General features: G+C 36.8%; 3 protein-coding genes across 4 annotated transcripts; all 3 read left to right on the top strand.

Moving 5' to 3' along the window:
* Positions 1-500: 500 nt before the first annotated feature.
* On the top strand, positions 501-4,594 carry LOC103944369 (BTB/POZ and MATH domain-containing protein 4). 2 transcript variants are annotated; one of them, XM_009354806.3, is made up of 5 exons: positions 501-1,180; positions 1,748-2,093; positions 2,276-2,555; positions 3,912-3,949; positions 4,046-4,258. In XM_009354806.3, exons 1-5 carry the CDS (start codon positions 786-788, stop codon positions 4,112-4,114), a joined length of 1,128 nt encoding a protein of 375 aa, XP_009353081.2. In that variant the 5' UTR covers positions 501-785; the 3' UTR covers positions 4,115-4,258. The 2 variants fall into 2 exon arrangements, with proteins under 2 accessions (XP_009353081.2, XP_009353080.2); XM_009354805.3 differs by lacking the exon at positions 3,912-3,949 and having other exon boundaries at positions 506-1,180; positions 4,046-4,594.
* Positions 4,595-7,124: 2,530 nt separating this feature from the next.
* LOC103944366 (cationic amino acid transporter 2, vacuolar) lies at positions 7,125-13,058 on the top strand. The gene is given in 15 exon segments (XM_009354802.3): positions 7,125-7,743; positions 8,527-8,728; positions 8,904-8,988; positions 9,145-9,285; positions 9,411-9,529; positions 9,615-9,711; positions 9,817-9,989; positions 10,071-10,137; positions 10,294-10,452; positions 10,854-10,979; positions 10,981-11,134; positions 11,493-11,601; positions 11,828-11,940; positions 12,345-12,420; positions 12,646-13,058. Coding segments are annotated over 15 exon segments (1,947 nt in total). The 5' UTR covers positions 7,125-7,565; the 3' UTR covers positions 12,794-13,058.
* A 500-nt stretch (positions 13,059-13,558) lies between these two features.
* Positions 13,559-16,989, top strand: LOC125473497. The gene is made up of 2 exons (XM_048576379.1): positions 13,559-13,673; positions 14,620-16,989. The coding sequence occupies exon 2, from the start codon at positions 14,634-14,636 to the stop codon at positions 15,210-15,212; it is 579 nt and encodes a 192-aa protein (XP_048432336.1). The 5' UTR covers positions 13,559-13,673; positions 14,620-14,633; the 3' UTR covers positions 15,213-16,989.
* The last annotated feature ends 87 nt before the right edge of the window (positions 16,990-17,076 follow it).

Below are 17,076 nucleotides of genomic sequence, written 5' to 3' on the forward strand. Positions count from 1 at the left end.
TTATGCTAGCTTAGATGATGTGTGGCTAAGTTTGAGATTTTGGTCTATTGTCGACGATGTATTAACATATGCAGTAGCTACTGAGATCATGTTGAGTGATGACATTGAACCGCGTTCCGTTGATGACTGTCAACGGAAAACTGATTGGTCAAACTGGAAACAAGCAATCCAAGTTGAACTCGATTCGCTTACAAAACGTAAGGTGTTTTGACTTGTAGCTCCTACTCCTCCACATGTGAACAAAAGGGTTATTGTCACTCAGTATTACGGTCTATTGATATTTCTCTTCACTTGGAAGTGAGATATTTTAGCTTTGAATCTCATGAATGACAATTTCAATATCAAATTAGATTACTTATTATGTAACTTAGCCGAACTCTCTCTCTTTAATCTAAAAATATTGATATACTCAAAAGAGGGTTACTACAAATAAGTCCAAATCTCAATAAGGTATTGGCGTGCGTGGTGAGATGAAAAGAAGTCTACCCGTGTATTAAAAAAGAAAGAAAGAAAACAAATTAAAAAAAAGAAAAAGAAAAGGAAACTTTGAGAAGCATACCAAATCGGCTTCTTCCCCAAGCCAAAACACAATCCCAATTTCCCAGGGTAAATCCATCAATACCGCCGAAACCACACATCAAAAGAACAAAAATATCAGAAATCGCAAGAAATCTCAGAAAAAAATCAATCGATTTCTCCAGTCCAAAGCTTTTGACCTGCTTTTGTTACTGCTTGAATTCTAAAATTGTAAAATTGGGAATTTGCAATCCCCAATTCGGAAACAGATGATATCCGGCAGGCAGAAGAGCAGCCGGTCTCTGGCGTCGCCGTCCAGCTCGCGCTTCGTGACGGAAACCGTTAACGGGTCCCACAACTTCGTCATCAAAGGGTACTCCTTGGCCAAAGGAATTGGGGTCGGAAAGCACATTGCCAGTGAGAATTTCACCGTCGGGGGGTTTCAATGGGCCATCTATTTTTACCCTGATGGTAAAAACCCTGAGGATAACTCAGCTTACGTCTCCGTCTTCATTGCCCTCGCCTCCGAGGGCACCGACGTCCGAGCTCTCTTCGAATTGACACTCGTTGATCAGGGTCCTAATGGCAAGCACAAGGTCCATAGCCACTTCGATCGCTCGCTCGAAAGCGGGCCTTACACCCTCAAGTATAGGGGCAGCATGTGGTGGGTAATTTCACTTTGCTGGTTTGTTGTTCTGGGTTCATTTCAATCTTTGATAATTCTCGCTAGTTCGATGCTTTACTTGATTAGAAAGAGTTTATGTATGTTGTGAATGAATGGGTTTTCACCATTTTTCGCTAATTCTATGCTTTACTCAATTGGAAATGAGTTTACGTATGTTGTGAATGAATGGGTTTTCACAATTTTTCGCTGATTCTATGCTTTACTCAATTGGAAATGAGTTTACGTATGTTCTTAATGAATGGTTTTTTTCCGTCAGTTCTTTGCTAATTCGATGCTTTACTTAATTGAAAATGAGTTTACGCATGTTGTGATTGAATGATTTTTCGATAAGACTGGCGGTTTGTTAGATTGGGAATAGGGTTTTGAATAGCTACTTTGGTACTGGTGGGCATGAGAGGATTGACATTTGTAATGAATTGTGTCTTTATCTTAGAAATGGATAGGATTTGCCTACTAACAGAGTTGATAAGTAGATTTTACGTAATGCTATTTGAACTCCGTTATGTTATGCATTTTAAAATAAACTTATTTGCAATTGAATTTTAGGGGCTACAAACGATTTTTCAGACGGACACTGCTCGAATCATCTAGTTTCCTCAAGGATGATTGCTTGAAAATTAATTGCACTGTTGGTGTTGTGGTTTCTGCAATAGATAGTTCGAGATTGCACTCCATACATGTCCCCGATTCTGATATTGGAGATCATTTTGGTATGCTTTTGGAGAATGAGGAAGGTTCAGATGTTACTTTCAATGTATGTGGAGAAAGGTTTCATGCCCACAAGTTAGTACTGGCAGCTAGATCTCCTTTATTTGAAAAAGAATTTTTCGATGGAATGAAAGAAGAGAATCATGATGTAGTTGTTACAGATACGGATCCCAAGGTCTTTAAGGTAACGCTTCTCAATTATATCTTTTCCTTGTCCAATTATGCTTTTGTAAGAGCGAGTTGTATTTGTTGTAGTATGTCAGTTGGAAATAATATAATGTACCACATTATCCTAAGTAGTTTGCTTCCTATGAAGCAAAGTTCATCCTGCCTTCCTGTCTAATGTCTTTTGTGCTTTCTGAACAGGCGTTGTTACACTTCATATACACAGATAACCTTATTGAAGATGAAGAGTTGTCAGATGCAAGTTCACTGTGCATGTCTTCTCTATCTGATGGATTAGCTGCCAAGTTGCTAGCTGCATCAGACAAATATGGGTTACCTCGACTCAGACTGATGTGTGAATCTGTTCTCTGCAAGATTATGTCTGTTAATTCTGTTGCCATTATTCTGGCCCTGGCCGACCGTTATCGTGCTATGGATCTAAAGTCTGTTTGCCTAAAGTTTGCTGCTGAAAACCTAGTTGGTATGCTCTCCCTGTTTAATTTTCTGTTTTCGTGGTTCTTCCTTAATGCAAGTCGTGTGTGTGTGTGTGTGTGTCCTTTTGGTATGCTTTATACTGTTATTAGAAACAAATAGTGAGTGCAATGGCTGGGATTCCAATATAGTCACTCTTATCCACTTATGTAAATTCTCTCTTTTATATAAAATAGAGGACGAAAACATTTCTCTAGGGGTTAACTTGTTTTCTTCTTGCTGCCAATTTGTGGTGGGTAATGGCGAAAGGGTCAGGTTTTGGGAAGAGGGGTAGGTGCTGGAATTGCCTTATGCCTTTCTTTTCCTAGACTATACAGTCTATCACAGTATCTCAATTTTCCATAGCTAGGCCATATGTTATTCCTTCTCAGTTACTTTTGAGTTTGGATTTTGTAGAAATATGAATGAATTGGAAGTTGAGGAGCTCATGTCCTTTCTGTCTTGGTTAGAGAGAGTTGTGCTGGTTTCATGAGAGATGGATAGGGGAAGGTAGCCATCAGGGGTCTTTTCTTGTCAATTTTGCTCGAGATATTTGACAGACAACCCTTCTCTTTCTCCGTTTATCCCCTTAAATGAAATTTGGAGGACGAAAGTACCTCCAAAGGTTTGGTTGTTAGCATGGGTTGGTTATTGCTAATAGGAAGGTTAACACTTGCAACATGGATCAGAGGAGAAGACCTCTTTGTCTTCTTCCTCAATAGGTTATCCTTTTGCAGTTCTCTAGTTTCTTTGTTCTTGGGGACATCTTGTCTATTTTTCTGTACTTTTCTCTCTTTGTGATAAATTTTCTTTTTTCCTGTAAAAAAAAAGGATTTGTTTCAATTGGGATGTCCATCCTCAATCTGTCCCTATGAAAAAATACACGAAGGCAGCTGCTTGACCCAATCAATTAGTGCATAAGCAACATAGGCGGTACTTATCTTCCAACTTCACGCCGACCCTTTTACCATAGCAAAAGGACAGATTGAGGATGCTAGGAGTAGGGAAGTTATCTGATTCTGATTCAGTTTCAAGCTTTCTGAATTTTCTAGCAGCTTCAAGTGTTTCATATGTAGGATAACTTGTAGGTCCTAGTTAAGTTTATGTTGCTCACCAAAACTAATTGAGGTTTTGCATGAGTAATCAAACAACGGGCAAGTGGGACCGGCCATATAACAGTGAGTCTGACATACATATTGTGGGAGTGTATTACATACAATCAATAATGATATGCTTTTGTTTGTGATATCTGCAGTACGATTGTGCATTCACTTTAAATTTTCTTTGTCATTTTATTTAGTTATGCAAATATAAAAATGTTAAGCTTAGATTACAAGTGAGTTATGATCTTATGATCAAAATTCAGGGATCCTGAAGATATTGAAAACCTGGGAATCAAGAATGGTGCCTGTCGTTCCTATTGTACTTTACATGCCAGTCTCCTAAGTCTTTGTGCTCACTCATCAATTCTACACTTTCTGATTGACCTATTTGATGCAGCCGTCATGGAATTGGATGGTTTTGAGTATCTCAAGGAAAACTGCCCACTGCTGCAGTCGGAGCTGCTGAAGACAGTTGCGGGCTGTGATGAGGAACTTAGCGGAGGGGAAAAGACTCGGAGTGTGTGGGGCCAGTTTTCTGACGGAGGGGATACAAATGACAGGAGTGTAAGGCAACGAACCTGGGAAAATGGAGGCGAGAGAAGTCAAAGCATTTGGGTCCCGCTTTCGGATGGTGGTGATGCAAGAGGTAGGAGTAGAAGTAGGAGTCCCAGGCAAGATGATTGACATGGAGGATATGTTTATCGGTTTGAATGTGAGTAGATGGAAGGTATGTGATAAAAGAATGTATGAAAAGCATGGCTGCTGTTATTTTTTTCTGTAACGTTATATGTTTTGTTGAATTAGAGAGTAATTTTTGAGTTTGTAAGGCTGCAAACGTTAACGCATTTGGTGCGACGGGTGACGCGGCCAGTGCATGTACAAAATTGTTGTGCCTTCGGGTGCGGCTCCAATTTGGTTCCTAGTGTGATTTTCTCACCACTCATAATCCTGGTGTAATATTTTTCGTATCATTCAAGGTTTGACGCACCATATTTAGCATCTTGACGAAACTCGTAGTAAAAGATAGCCGACCCCATTTAGTGGGAAAATGCTTTGTCGTTATTGTTGTTGTTGTTCTATTCAAGGCTTGATGCTGGAGGATTTCATGTTCAAATAAGAAAATTCACTGAAACAGGATTTTTTTTGTTTGTTAAAATGGCTACTCTATCTTTCCATTGATGGAATGATTCGAATCCTCTTTGTAAGGATTTTAGGAATACTCAAATCGTGTCTGTTCATTATACATCGTGCGGTTATAAATTATTTTAAATACTTTTATTTAAAATTCAATATGAATAGTATTTGATAAAAATTGATTGCACGATGTACAATGAACGGATACGATTTGAGAATTCGTATTATTCTCACAAAGAGGATCCTCGTTTCCATAGATGAGTGAGAGTGTCAGTACAATTGAGTGGTATTTATAACATACAATGTACGTGTTAAGCTACCTGGGTTCTTTTAATAAAACAACTTATAAACAAATAAATTCAATAAACAAATAAATTCAACGATTATTAAGCTTTGATGGAAAAAATAAATGCGTCCCACGCCCGAGTTTAGGCTCGTACGTCTTTTTATTTTTCCCTTTATAAGAGGGAAAATGTTAACAATATCACGTGGAAATTTTAACCTGCGTGACATTTGATCACATGATTTTTGTCATAAAATCTGAGGTAGGGACGTGGGGTCGATGCTGTTATTATTATTAATTCTCCTAATGCAACTCGTTTAGTATTTTTTTTTTTTGGGAAGGGGGGGGTTAAGTTTGTGAAAGATTGGAATTTTGGGTACTCTTAAATAATACTTGGCTACTTAAAAAATAAATAAAAGTTTTTACTCAAAATTGTTTGTTACGGTTTCATAGAATTTCATTTTTTTTTTTTTTGCAGAGATGATCTTTACCGAATGATTTTAATTATAAGCACAAAGAAAGCAAGTTGATTTAGTTTGTGTGGAGAGGAGGGAGGGGCATTCCGTCCTCACAATCCGAAAAATAAATATACAACAAACACACAGATGCGTAACTGAATAACCAACTCCAACTAATGGTCAACACAATGTTATTTAAAAGTTTGCCAAACTTCTGCATTTTCAATAATCGTCAAATATCTTATCATTGTGTTGTCAATTTTTGATTGGTTGTCGTGATATTTTACTAAATATTTCAGTCTATTAATTTAATAAAAATTTAATTTCCAATTGTTTTTACTTTTAACCGTATTCCAACATTATTTATTTATTTATTTATTTTTGTCAAAGATATCCCAACATTATTTGACTCTTGGAAAACGTGTGTTCAGGGAACCAAGTGAAAAAAACAAGAAGCAAGTTGTACAAAGCTTTTGTTTAAGGGAAATTTAACAAAACATTCGTGGTACTGTTAATTTTTAACGAAAACTTATATTTATACATTTTTTAATTACTATTTATTATACCTTTAAAAATAATTTTTCATTAAAAAAGAATTTTTTTTAAATTTTTCGTTAGTTTTTTTATTTTTTAATTCAATATTAAATCATTCATCGCCATATAAATTATTTGGGTTGGCATTTTGCCAATAAACGTGCCGATGTCACTTTAGCAAAATGAGACATGATGGCGATTTCCGATTTGCCCATTTCTTATGGGTAATATTCAGTCCCACGATTACTCATGGGTATCTCTAACTTATTTATTAAGATAGTTGAATTTTTTTTAGAGTTTTAACAAAACATTCTGGTACTATTTATTTTTAACGAAAAATTATATTTATATTTTTTTCTATTACTATTGATTATACCTTTAAAAAGATTTTTTCATTAAAAATGAAGTTTTTTTTCGTTAGTTTTTCTTTTTTATTTTTCGAAACGTATAAGCCGATGGTTAGTAAATTATATTAAAAATTTAATAACCAAAGCATTAGTAGTTTACTTTGCTTAGATTCGTTTTTCTTTAATTGACGGATCAAATAAAAAGAAGAGGTTCGTCTTCGGATTCAATTTGTGAAGATTTTCTTCGGATTCTTATCTCTACATTCTAACCGTTCATTATACATCGTACGATCAATTTTCATTAAATACTATTTATGTTTAATTTTAAATTAAAAAAAATTCAAATGATTTCTGACGCACGATACACGATGAATAATTAAAATATAAGAATATCTAAGATTCCCACAAAATGAAGATCCGGTTTAAATTAGCTTGTTTTTTTAACTCTCTGGAATTTTCTTGCTTTAGATGTACAAGCACTACAATATATAATGTTCAATTTAATTTAATTAATAGTTCTTTAGGTGTAACTTTCATAAATAAATAACAACTTAGATATCGAATTAATTATTTTTGGACCGACAACGCAATCTAAATAGAATAAACATTTACACTGCCTTTTTCATATCCAATAAGATTGTGGGAACAATACCTAACCAAATCCAAATGCCATGTTACTTTTTGACTGATTCAATTCCCTCCATAAGTTAACCAAAAAAACAGGAAAAAGGAAGAGAAAGTAGAAAAAACACCAACTTCAGAATCTCAGATTGTTTGTGATTGATATCTACACAAACAACAAACACCAACCCAAAAAAAAATAAAACGAAAAATAAAAAGGGAATAAGGGGACAAAAATCCTCCCTTTCCGACCTTTAATCTGCCAGCTTGCCCTTTCGGTGCAAAACTCAGAGAAATCTGCATCAGATATTATGTATCCGGGAGTGTGCCGGCAGGTTGAATTTTAGTGTACATAAATTTTCAATTTTTCAGATTAAATTGTGGAATTTTACCTTTTGGGGTTAAAGTGCCAATCGAAATAGAAAAACCCAGTTCGTAAGTTTTGGTTCGGACAAAGGAAAATTTGGATAATCAGCGTGGGAAGATCCAAGTTTGGAGCTTTCCGGGAGAAAATTGGTTTTTTATTTTTTATTTTTTTTGATGGGTTTATTGGTTGATTCAAATGGGGAAGGGGGCGGCGGAGAAAGTGGAAGAAACGGCGGTTCATGGGGCGGTCGGAATAGTTTAATACGGCGGAAGCAGGTGGATTCTGTTCATGTGAAGTCAGGAGGTCATCAATTGGCGAAGGAGTTGACTGTTCCCCATCTTGTTGCAGTTGGTAAAAGCTTGCTGCTTTCCCCCTCTTATTTTTTTTCAATCATATATTTTATTGTCTGTTTTGTAATTTTTGATGAGATGATGATGCTGATGGAATATTCGGTTGGCTGCTATATTCTGCTATATTCATATATGATATGTCACTCGTCAAAGGGAATGATGAAATGGGTGATCAATCATTCTTGGTTATGGTTGTTTATATTAAGAGAGATGTCTCGATAATGAGCGTCCTATGCGACGTTTTCATGACATGAAAGGTAACAATTGTTAGTTGTTTGTATTGCTAAATTAAGAACGACATTAATTTTATCTACTATCTAAAAAGATTTGGTTGTTTGCATTTTTCTGGAACCTTTCACCCTTTTAAATTTCACCCCTCCCAGACAATTCCTGGCTACACCACCAGCTAGAAGTGCTTTTCATATAAACTAGAAGCACTTTTAAGTTTTCTTGTCAATGTAGTCAAATACACTTTTGGTGTGTTCGGTGCCTCTCTTTAAGTTTCAGGTTTATGGTATGTTTTAAGATTCTTCTTGGAGCTGTGCGCCCGTCATTGTAGAATACTTACTACTAATCCTTGCATTTTAATATTGTTGACTAATATTCTTACTAGTTTCTATATGATATTTTCGTAGTTTCTACATAATGGATATTTATGGCTTAGTGTTCCTTATATGCACATTTCGGTACTGAAATAATGGAACAGGCAACTTCTGTTTTTTTATCATGAATTATTTTGTCTTTGTCATATGAGTAACTGTTGGTTATCATACACATTGATTAGGGGTTGGCTCAACGATTGGAGCAGGAGTCTATATTCTTGTTGGAACAGTTGCTAGAGAGCATTCTGGACCAGCACTAGCAATTTCCTTTCTAATAGCTGGAATTGCGGCAGCCCTTTCTGCCTTTTGTTATGCTGAACTTGCAAGTCGGTGCCCTTCTGCAGGGAGTGCCTACCACTATACATATATATGCATTGGAGAAGGGTAATTTCTCATTCCTTCTCTGTCATTAAAGTGTTGAGCATAGCAATTGGAAAAGAAAAGAATTACGTTATCATGCTTGTTCAACAATACATGCTTGCACAGTTGTACAAAACTATTTACATTGAAAATTTTCTTTTACGTCAGTTCGTGATGATAAAACTATCATTGTTTGCAGTGTTGCTTGGTTAGTCGGTTGGGCTTTGATTCTAGAATATACAATTGGTGGCTCAGCTGTTGCTCGGGGCATATCACCTAATCTGGTACAGTTCTTAAAAATATCTAATTTATGTATTCTTGAAGAAAGAGTATAATATCCGCTTCCTCTCATATAAAAAGATCTTCCTGTATGCTCTGACAATCTTTTAAGAGAAGTATGGGACATATATCTTTAAATGGGCTTGTTTTTCTTTCTGAAGGCATTACTTTTCGGAGGAGAGGGCAGTCTGCCTGCTTTTATAGCCCGGCAACATATTCCTGCACTTGGTCTGGTGGTTGATCCATGTGCAGCAATTCTAGTAGTTATTGTTACAGGGCTCTTGTGTGTGGGAATAAAGGAGGTATGCGTATATCTCGTTTGTTTTCTTGTGTATCAGATCAATTATTAAACTTGGCAAACATATTTTTTCTTCTGTTTCATAAATATTCTCTTTATTTTCTTTAATGGAACACTTCATTTATGCAGAGTACAGTAGCACAAGGCATTGTGACGATAGCAAATGCATGTGCAATGATATTTGTTGTAGTAGCTGGTACTTATCTGGGTTTCAAGTCTGGTTGGACTGGATATGAACTTCCTACTGGGTATTTGGCATCCCTATTCCTATATCAACTCATGTAATTTTCAAAAATAAAATTTGAATTTCTTTCCTATTTATCCATGTAACAGGTACTTCCCCTTTGGGGTGAATGGTATGCTTGCTGGGTCTGCAACTGTCTTCTTTGCATACATTGGTTTTGATTCAGTTGCCAGCACTGCTGAAGAGGTAAATATGTTCTTGATATGTCATCCAAAATATCTATCTTATCATTTTTGTGGAGATGTTTTAACTTGTGTAGAATCTGAATTATGCCTTCATGTTTATCAAAAGGTGAAGAATCCTCAACGAGATTTGCCACTCGGTATTGGTGCTTCACTATCTATTTGCTGTGCGTTGTATATGTTGGTTTCGATGGTCATTGTTGGTTTAGTGCCTTATTATGAAATGGATCCTGATACACCCATTTCCAGTGCATTTGCTAGTCATGGGATGCAGTGGGCAGCGTAAGTGAATAATATTGTGGGGATTGCCTTTTTGTTACATTTCTTTGAGAAACTAAGTTATTTTCCTGCTTATGGTTGAAGGTATGTGATAACTGTTGGAGCTGTTACTGCTCTCTGCTCAACATTGATGGGCTCTATTCTTCCTCAGGTATCATTCATTGATCTCTTTCCTTTTCCTTTTATCTCCTCCTTTTGGAGATGTAGCGTGTATGGTCTCAGGTCTCGTCTGCTTGTTTATTGTCCATGAATTCCTTACCACGCCTGTACTGTACCACTGATGAAGATATTTTCTTGTGTTTCTTAGCCACGAATCCTGATGGCAATGTCTAGAGATGGATTGTTGCCGCCATTTTTAGCGGATATTAATAAAAAAACTCAGGCTCCTGTCAAGAGTACATTAGCAACTGGGATTTGTTCTGCAGTCTTGGCCTTCTTCATGGATGTTTCAGAGTTGGCAGGAATGGTAAGTTGACCTTCACGGAAAGATCTGGCATTGTTGTTGATAAGGTGGATAATTTGTTAACTCTTTGTTATGCTAAAAGACATGCGAGTATTCTTAATGTTAATGCTTTATTTGTGCTTTACAAGACATTCTCTTTATAAGGGGGTTTCTCCCTGCATGTGAACTAGCCTTGAAATCTTTTCTTTTATTTCCACAATAATGGATCCTCGATAATATTAATATCCTTAAAAATTCTGATACCGTTGAGGATTTTATTTTCTGGATCATGATAATGACTCAAGGAACTCACCTTGAGATGGAAATCAATGTCTTTAACCCTTATTGATGTTGGCATCCACCTTTTTCTGTAATAGTGAATGTAGATGTTTAGACTGACTTAGATAGTTACCTATGTTGTGCAGGTTAGCGTGGGTACACTTGTTGCATTCACTATGGTAGCAATATCTGTACTTATAATCAGATATGTTCCACCAGATGAGGTGCCTTTGCCTTCATCTCTTCGCGAGTCCATTGATTCAGTGCGGTTGCAGGCATGGAAGGAATTCTCAAGAGGTCAAAGAGGACGATCCTAAGGCTATGATTAATGTTAGTTCTTCGGAGGAGAGTACCAAACCTCTACTTGAGAAAGTGGATATCATGGTTGAACTTCCCCTGATCGGAAAGCAACTGCCTCTTATTAACTGTAAGACCTAAGAGTCTCGTATACTAGATTTAGCCACTGCGACAGTAGAAAGGTCATACGGAAACACGCACACATACACAAAAATGTCCTATTATCGTAGTTATGTTTCCATAATCTGAATCTGGCCCAACATTCAGGCAAGGCACAACCTTATAAATAGTCCACATTCACAGTCGGGCAAGAGAATGTTTCCTTGTACCTATGCATGTCTATAAAGTATGTATGACAATGAGATGTACGTGTCTTTACATTTGTATCAGAAACAACCTTATAAATATTCTTCAGTAGTTTCTGCTCTATTTTTCTGTTATGCAGGCTTTTACTGAAATGTTTTTTCACTGTGTATTCGTTATTACAGACACATTAAGTGAAGATAATAGGCGTAAAGTTGCTGCCTGGACCATAATGTTCACATGTGTCGGCGTGCTTCTTCTGACATATTCAGCATCAGATTTGGCCCTCCCCAGGTGGGTGAATTTCGGTCCTAGACATAGTTCTGAGAATGATATTTTTCTGGTTGCATGATTCAATTTTTAGCTGCAAAAACAAAATCTAGAGGCATTCTATATTCCTAAATTTATATGCCAAGATTTGTGGTTTTGATTATGCTTTTCTTTTATTTACGTTAATATGCTTTATGCGTTACTTTCTCTATTCCTTAATCTACAGAAATATTCTTGGTTTCGATTTCAGCTTTCTTCGCTATACATTATGTGGGGGTGGCGGTATTCTTCTTTTATTAGGTCTGATTGTGCTCACATGTATTGATCAAGATGATGCACGACACACCTTTGGGCACACAGGAGGTATGCTCACTATTTTGCGTTGGTACGAATTTCACTTAACAGTCTTCAGGGATGCAACCTGGTCTGCAGGCTGTACATAGAACATGTAAAGTGTATATTACTAGTTATAGATACGTACACACAACACACATATATGTATCAGCTTGGCTGTAGTAGATGTGGCCAGCTTTTCTCGAAAGAATCTCATGAGGCTGGCTATCTAATTTGGTTAGTGTAGGCTTGACTAGCTAATACTTAAAACGTGATTTCATTTCCAGCGATTAGAATATCAAGACCAATAATAAAGAAACTCTAATATCTTCGTCTTGTGTTTAGTTACGTTGGATTAAATGGCTAGGTTAGTGTTCATTGAGGAAACTGCTATTTGACTATTTAATAACAGTGATGTTTTGGTTTCCTTTCAGGTTTCTTATGCCCATTTGTCCCCGTGCTACCTATTGTCTGCATTCTCATCAACGTCTACCTACTGATTAATCTCGAGTAACTATCAAATTACCTTGTCGTTTTCGTTTCTGATAGATTTTTCGCTTTTAATATTATCAGAATTGAGGTAATTCGTATTGTGTTTTCACTGGGAAATCACTTGCAAAAGAATTTATAAAATGCAAACGAAGTTTCCTTGATATCTGCTGAATGCCCTGTGTCTAATCTGTTGTCTGTAATTATTCTTTCCTTATCCAATGCCATATGTTGTTTCGTGTTCAGGGCGGACACCTGGGCGCGTGTTGCTGTTTGGCTGCTGGTAGGAGTGGTTATTTACGTGTTTTATGGCCGATCGCACAGCTCATTGGAGGATGCAGTTTACGTGCCAGTAGCTCACGTCGATGAAATCTTTCGGAGCTCAGGAAATTGAGCAGCTTAAGTTTGTACAGGAAATGCAAGGACAAACAGTCCGTTGCATCGTGCACTATGTCATCTGGCGATCGTGAAGTTTGCTTTTATCGCGTGCTTTTGATTCCGATTATTTGTTGTTGGTAATCTTATTATAGCAAGGACAGAAATCAGTCCATTGTATAATTATTATTTGGTTGATGCTGGACGTGTTCGAGCAATGTAAATACTTTGCAATTAATGAAAGTTTCCACTCTCCTTTCTTAGGAGAGAGGCAATACCAGAAATAAATGTTCATCAACACATTAAAGTTCGACAGACATATGACTCATCAAGGCCAGACAAGTCATCAAGGATACATGTCAACTATAGTCTCTTAACTAAAAATCTATTACTATTGATCCCTCAACTATAATCCAACTAGAGAAATGATCCCTCAATTTTAAGCCAATTGGAGCAATGGTCCTTCTAACATAACTCATTTTGATAAAATTCTTACTAATTTGACGAAAACGATTATAGTTACGCGTTTTGATGAGTTGAGGGATCCCAATTGTAGCGATGTTTCTTTCAACCTAACTTATTTTGACAAAATTCTAATGAAGCTGACGAAAAAGACTATAGCTACACATTTTAATGAGTTGAGGGACCAATGAAAATAAATTTTTAGTTAAAAGATTATTACTTCAATTTAATTAAAGTTAAGAAACTATTGTTACAATTTTTACTTTTTAAAACTATCTTAAATTTGAAGGGTAAAATATAGTTAGCCCAAAATAATAAGAATCGGAAATTAAACCCTTTTAATTTCTGCAGACAGCAGGCTTTCTTCGCCCTTTCATTTCTCTCACCTCAAAAGCTCGAAACTTGGTCTGCACTGTGCAGCCTGAGAGCTGGAACCGGTGAGTTTATCTTCCAATGTACCCCATTTCTGGGTTATTTCTCCTTCCACCATAATTATTTTTTTATTGTCACCATCTAGAAGGGTAAAAAAATAGAAACTTTGGAAGATTTTGTGCCCTAACTGGAACTTTATTTGTGGGGTAATGAAAAGGTTAATTCTTTTTGGTTACCTAGCAAGTTTGATGATTTTTGTCCATGCCGAAATGGAGAATTTTATTTTATTTTTGTATATTTTTTGTCAGGGGTGTGAGTGATAAAAGCATAAATCTGTAAATTGGGTGATGGGTATCTGCAGCTTTCCATTTCTTAGAATTGTAAGTCTACCTGTGGCATATAAGTTGAAAATTACCAGAAAATAATGATGACATTGACATGTATATTGATCCCCAGATTCATGCCTTGGGAAATTTTTGTCATTTAACAAGCCACATCCAACAAGAACAACTACAACCCCTTATCCAACGAAGTGGGGTTGGCTGCATGAATTCTAGAACGTTACTGCACTCAGTATCCTAGAAAACCACATATATATACATATACATACATGAGTGTTGAGATTTGTAGCCGAGTATACCTCATTTTCTGTTATTTAGATTAGAAATTGTTGAAGAACCACCGAATTTTAGCATCGCCAAATCCTTTCTATAGGTAGGGTTCTAATAACGCGGAAGTACATTGTGGAGTGGGCCACATATTGTGCCCCTTTTGAAAGCTAAAGTAAGGACTCTTAGCAGTTTGGATGCATTTTTTCTGTAGCATTAGGCAGACAAATATATGTTGTATTAATATACTATCAGTTCCCAATTTTGATTTTATGGGTCTTCGATTGCCTGCAATTTCTGATGCGTTGAGGTTATTCGTGAGAATTATTTGATACTTTTGATGCTGTGTTGATTGTTACTGCAATGTTCTAATTTATATTTTCGGACTCAATTTGATTCATAGGGTTGAGATGGACGATGATTCAATTCCTCATCCTAATTCTGTTGAAAACTCCCCGAACTAACCAGCTTCCACCAGTTCCTAAATTCAGTGCGGGCGTTAAGGGAAAACAACCTGGATCACTACCAAATGATTCAACTCCTCGTCCTAATCCTGTTGAAACTCCCCGAACTAACAAGCTTCCACCAGTTCCTAAATTCAGTGCGGGCGTCAAGGGAAAACAACCTGGATCACTACCAAATGATTCAACTCCTCATCCTAATCCTGTTGAAACTTCCCAAACTAACCAGCTTCCACCAGTTCCTAAATTCAGTGCAGGCGTTAAGGGAAAACAACCTGGATCACTACCAACGGTATGGGATCACTTCATTAAACTTGAAAATGATGGCCTTATCGAGCCTAGATATGAATGCAATTACCGTGGGGAGGAATTCAGTGTGGATAATATCAAGCACGGAGATAGTATTTTATGGAATCATTTGACTGATGACTGTGAAAATAACCCGCATAGATCTGAGCACAAAAGGAAGGAGAACCCGAGTCTTGAAAATAGCCAAGTTTCAAGTTGTTCTGATGAGAATTCTTTGGAAGGGTGATTAAGTATAGCAGAATATATCAGAGCATGCACTAAGATGATGATTATCGACGAGTTACCTTTTAGCTTTGTAGAGAGAAAATCAGTTCAAGTTTTTATGAAATTACTTCGTCCTGATTTTGATATCCCATCTCCAGTAACACTTGCTCGAGATGCATACCAGCTTTATTTGGATCAGAAGAAGCAACAGAAAAGCTTGTTGATTGAAAATTCGCAGAGGGTCTGCCTTACTACCCAAACATGGACTTCTATGCAACAAACCAAGTACATGGCTCTGAAGGTCCATTTTATTGACAGCGAATGGGAGCTTCATAAGAAAATGTTGAACTTTTGTGAAGTACCTAATGATAATGAGGAGACAGTTGGAGAAGTCATTGCATTGTGTTTAGTTGATTGGGGTATAGAAAGAGTGTTGACAGTTTCTGTTGATAATGCAAGTGATGCGGCTCTAAACTCTATGAAAATGAAGTTGAAAATTTTACTGGGAATTTGTTAGATGGTGAATGTTTACACATGCGATGCTATACACATATTATGAATTCAATTGTGCACGAGAGCTTGATAGATGTGCATGAATCAATTGATAGTATTCGCAATGCTGTGAAATATGTAAGTTCGTCTCCCGAAGGGTTATTGAAATTTGAAGCATGTATCAAGCATGAAAAAATTGAGTGTAAAGGTCTTATGGTTTTGGATGGTCCTACTAGGTGGAATACCACCTATTTGATGTTGAGAGATGCCTTAAAGTTCCAAAAGGCTTTTGAGAAGCTAGAAGAAGGTGATGAAGATTATGGTAGCCATTTCTTGGAGGATGAGAGTGGGTTAAAGATGATAGGTCCACCTACAGTTGATGATTGGGAAAACGTTCGGGCTTTGTTTGGTTTTTGAAGATTTTTTATGATGCAACCTTGAAGTTTGGTGCTTCAGGTGTCACTTCCAATATCTGTTTTGATACAATGTGTTCGCTTCGATCCAAGTTGACAACATTGAGCCAAAGTCAAGATTCACTTTTGGGGAAAATGGCAACTAGTATCAAACCAAAATATGACAAATATTGGGGTTCTCTTGACGACAACAGGCTGTTGATTGTTTGTTGTGCTTGATCCACGATTTAAGTTGGATTATGTGGCATTTTGTTTTGGTAAGATATATGGTGATTCCATGGTTGAAGACATGGAGAAAGGGGTCAAAGAGCTTTTGTTTCGTCCATACGAGGTTTATAGTGCATCGGATTCCACTCCCAGTTGCACCAAAGCTTCTAATGGTGATCAGTATCATTACGAATGGATGAATAAGTTTCTAGAGTTCAAAGAAAAGAAAGGTTTACTGTTGAGAAATGAGGTGGATTGGTATTTGTCAAAGAGGTGTGAGAATACAGCAGACGACACTTTTGATATGCTGCATTGGTGGAAAGTAAACTCTACAAAGTATGGAATGCTGTCTTCTATGGAATAAATCAGAGGCTGCTGGTTCTTGGTGCGGAGAACGTACGACAGGTAGGGCCAACGACGTATCAAGCTCAGGTGACAACGCTGCCTTCGGGAAACCTTGCACCTTCCGGGTTTTATATTTTGTATGTGGTTCATCAACAAATTCCAAGCGAGGGGATCTTTGTCCAAATTCTTTGAGAAATTTGGGGAAGGTGCATTGTTTTTTTACCGTGTGTAAGGTAAAGTTGCAACTTTCTATTGTATTTTGTTATTTTTTCACCGAAATTATTTGTAAAGTTTGTATCTAAACTGATATTTTATTTAAAGATTTGAGTTTAATATCAACAATTCAGTATTAATAATTCGGGAGTCCAAGTGTTTTATAAAACGTTCTTGATGGATACGTCCCTGAGAAGGCTTAGTTGATCCACGATT

The sequence above is a fragment of a genome, unplaced genomic scaffold, assembly GCF_019419815.1.
Source record: "Pyrus x bretschneideri cultivar Hongxiangsu unplaced genomic scaffold, Pyrus_bretschneideri_v1 Contig9, whole genome shotgun sequence".
Classification (NCBI taxonomy): Eukaryota; Viridiplantae; Streptophyta; class Magnoliopsida; order Rosales; family Rosaceae; genus Pyrus; species Pyrus x bretschneideri.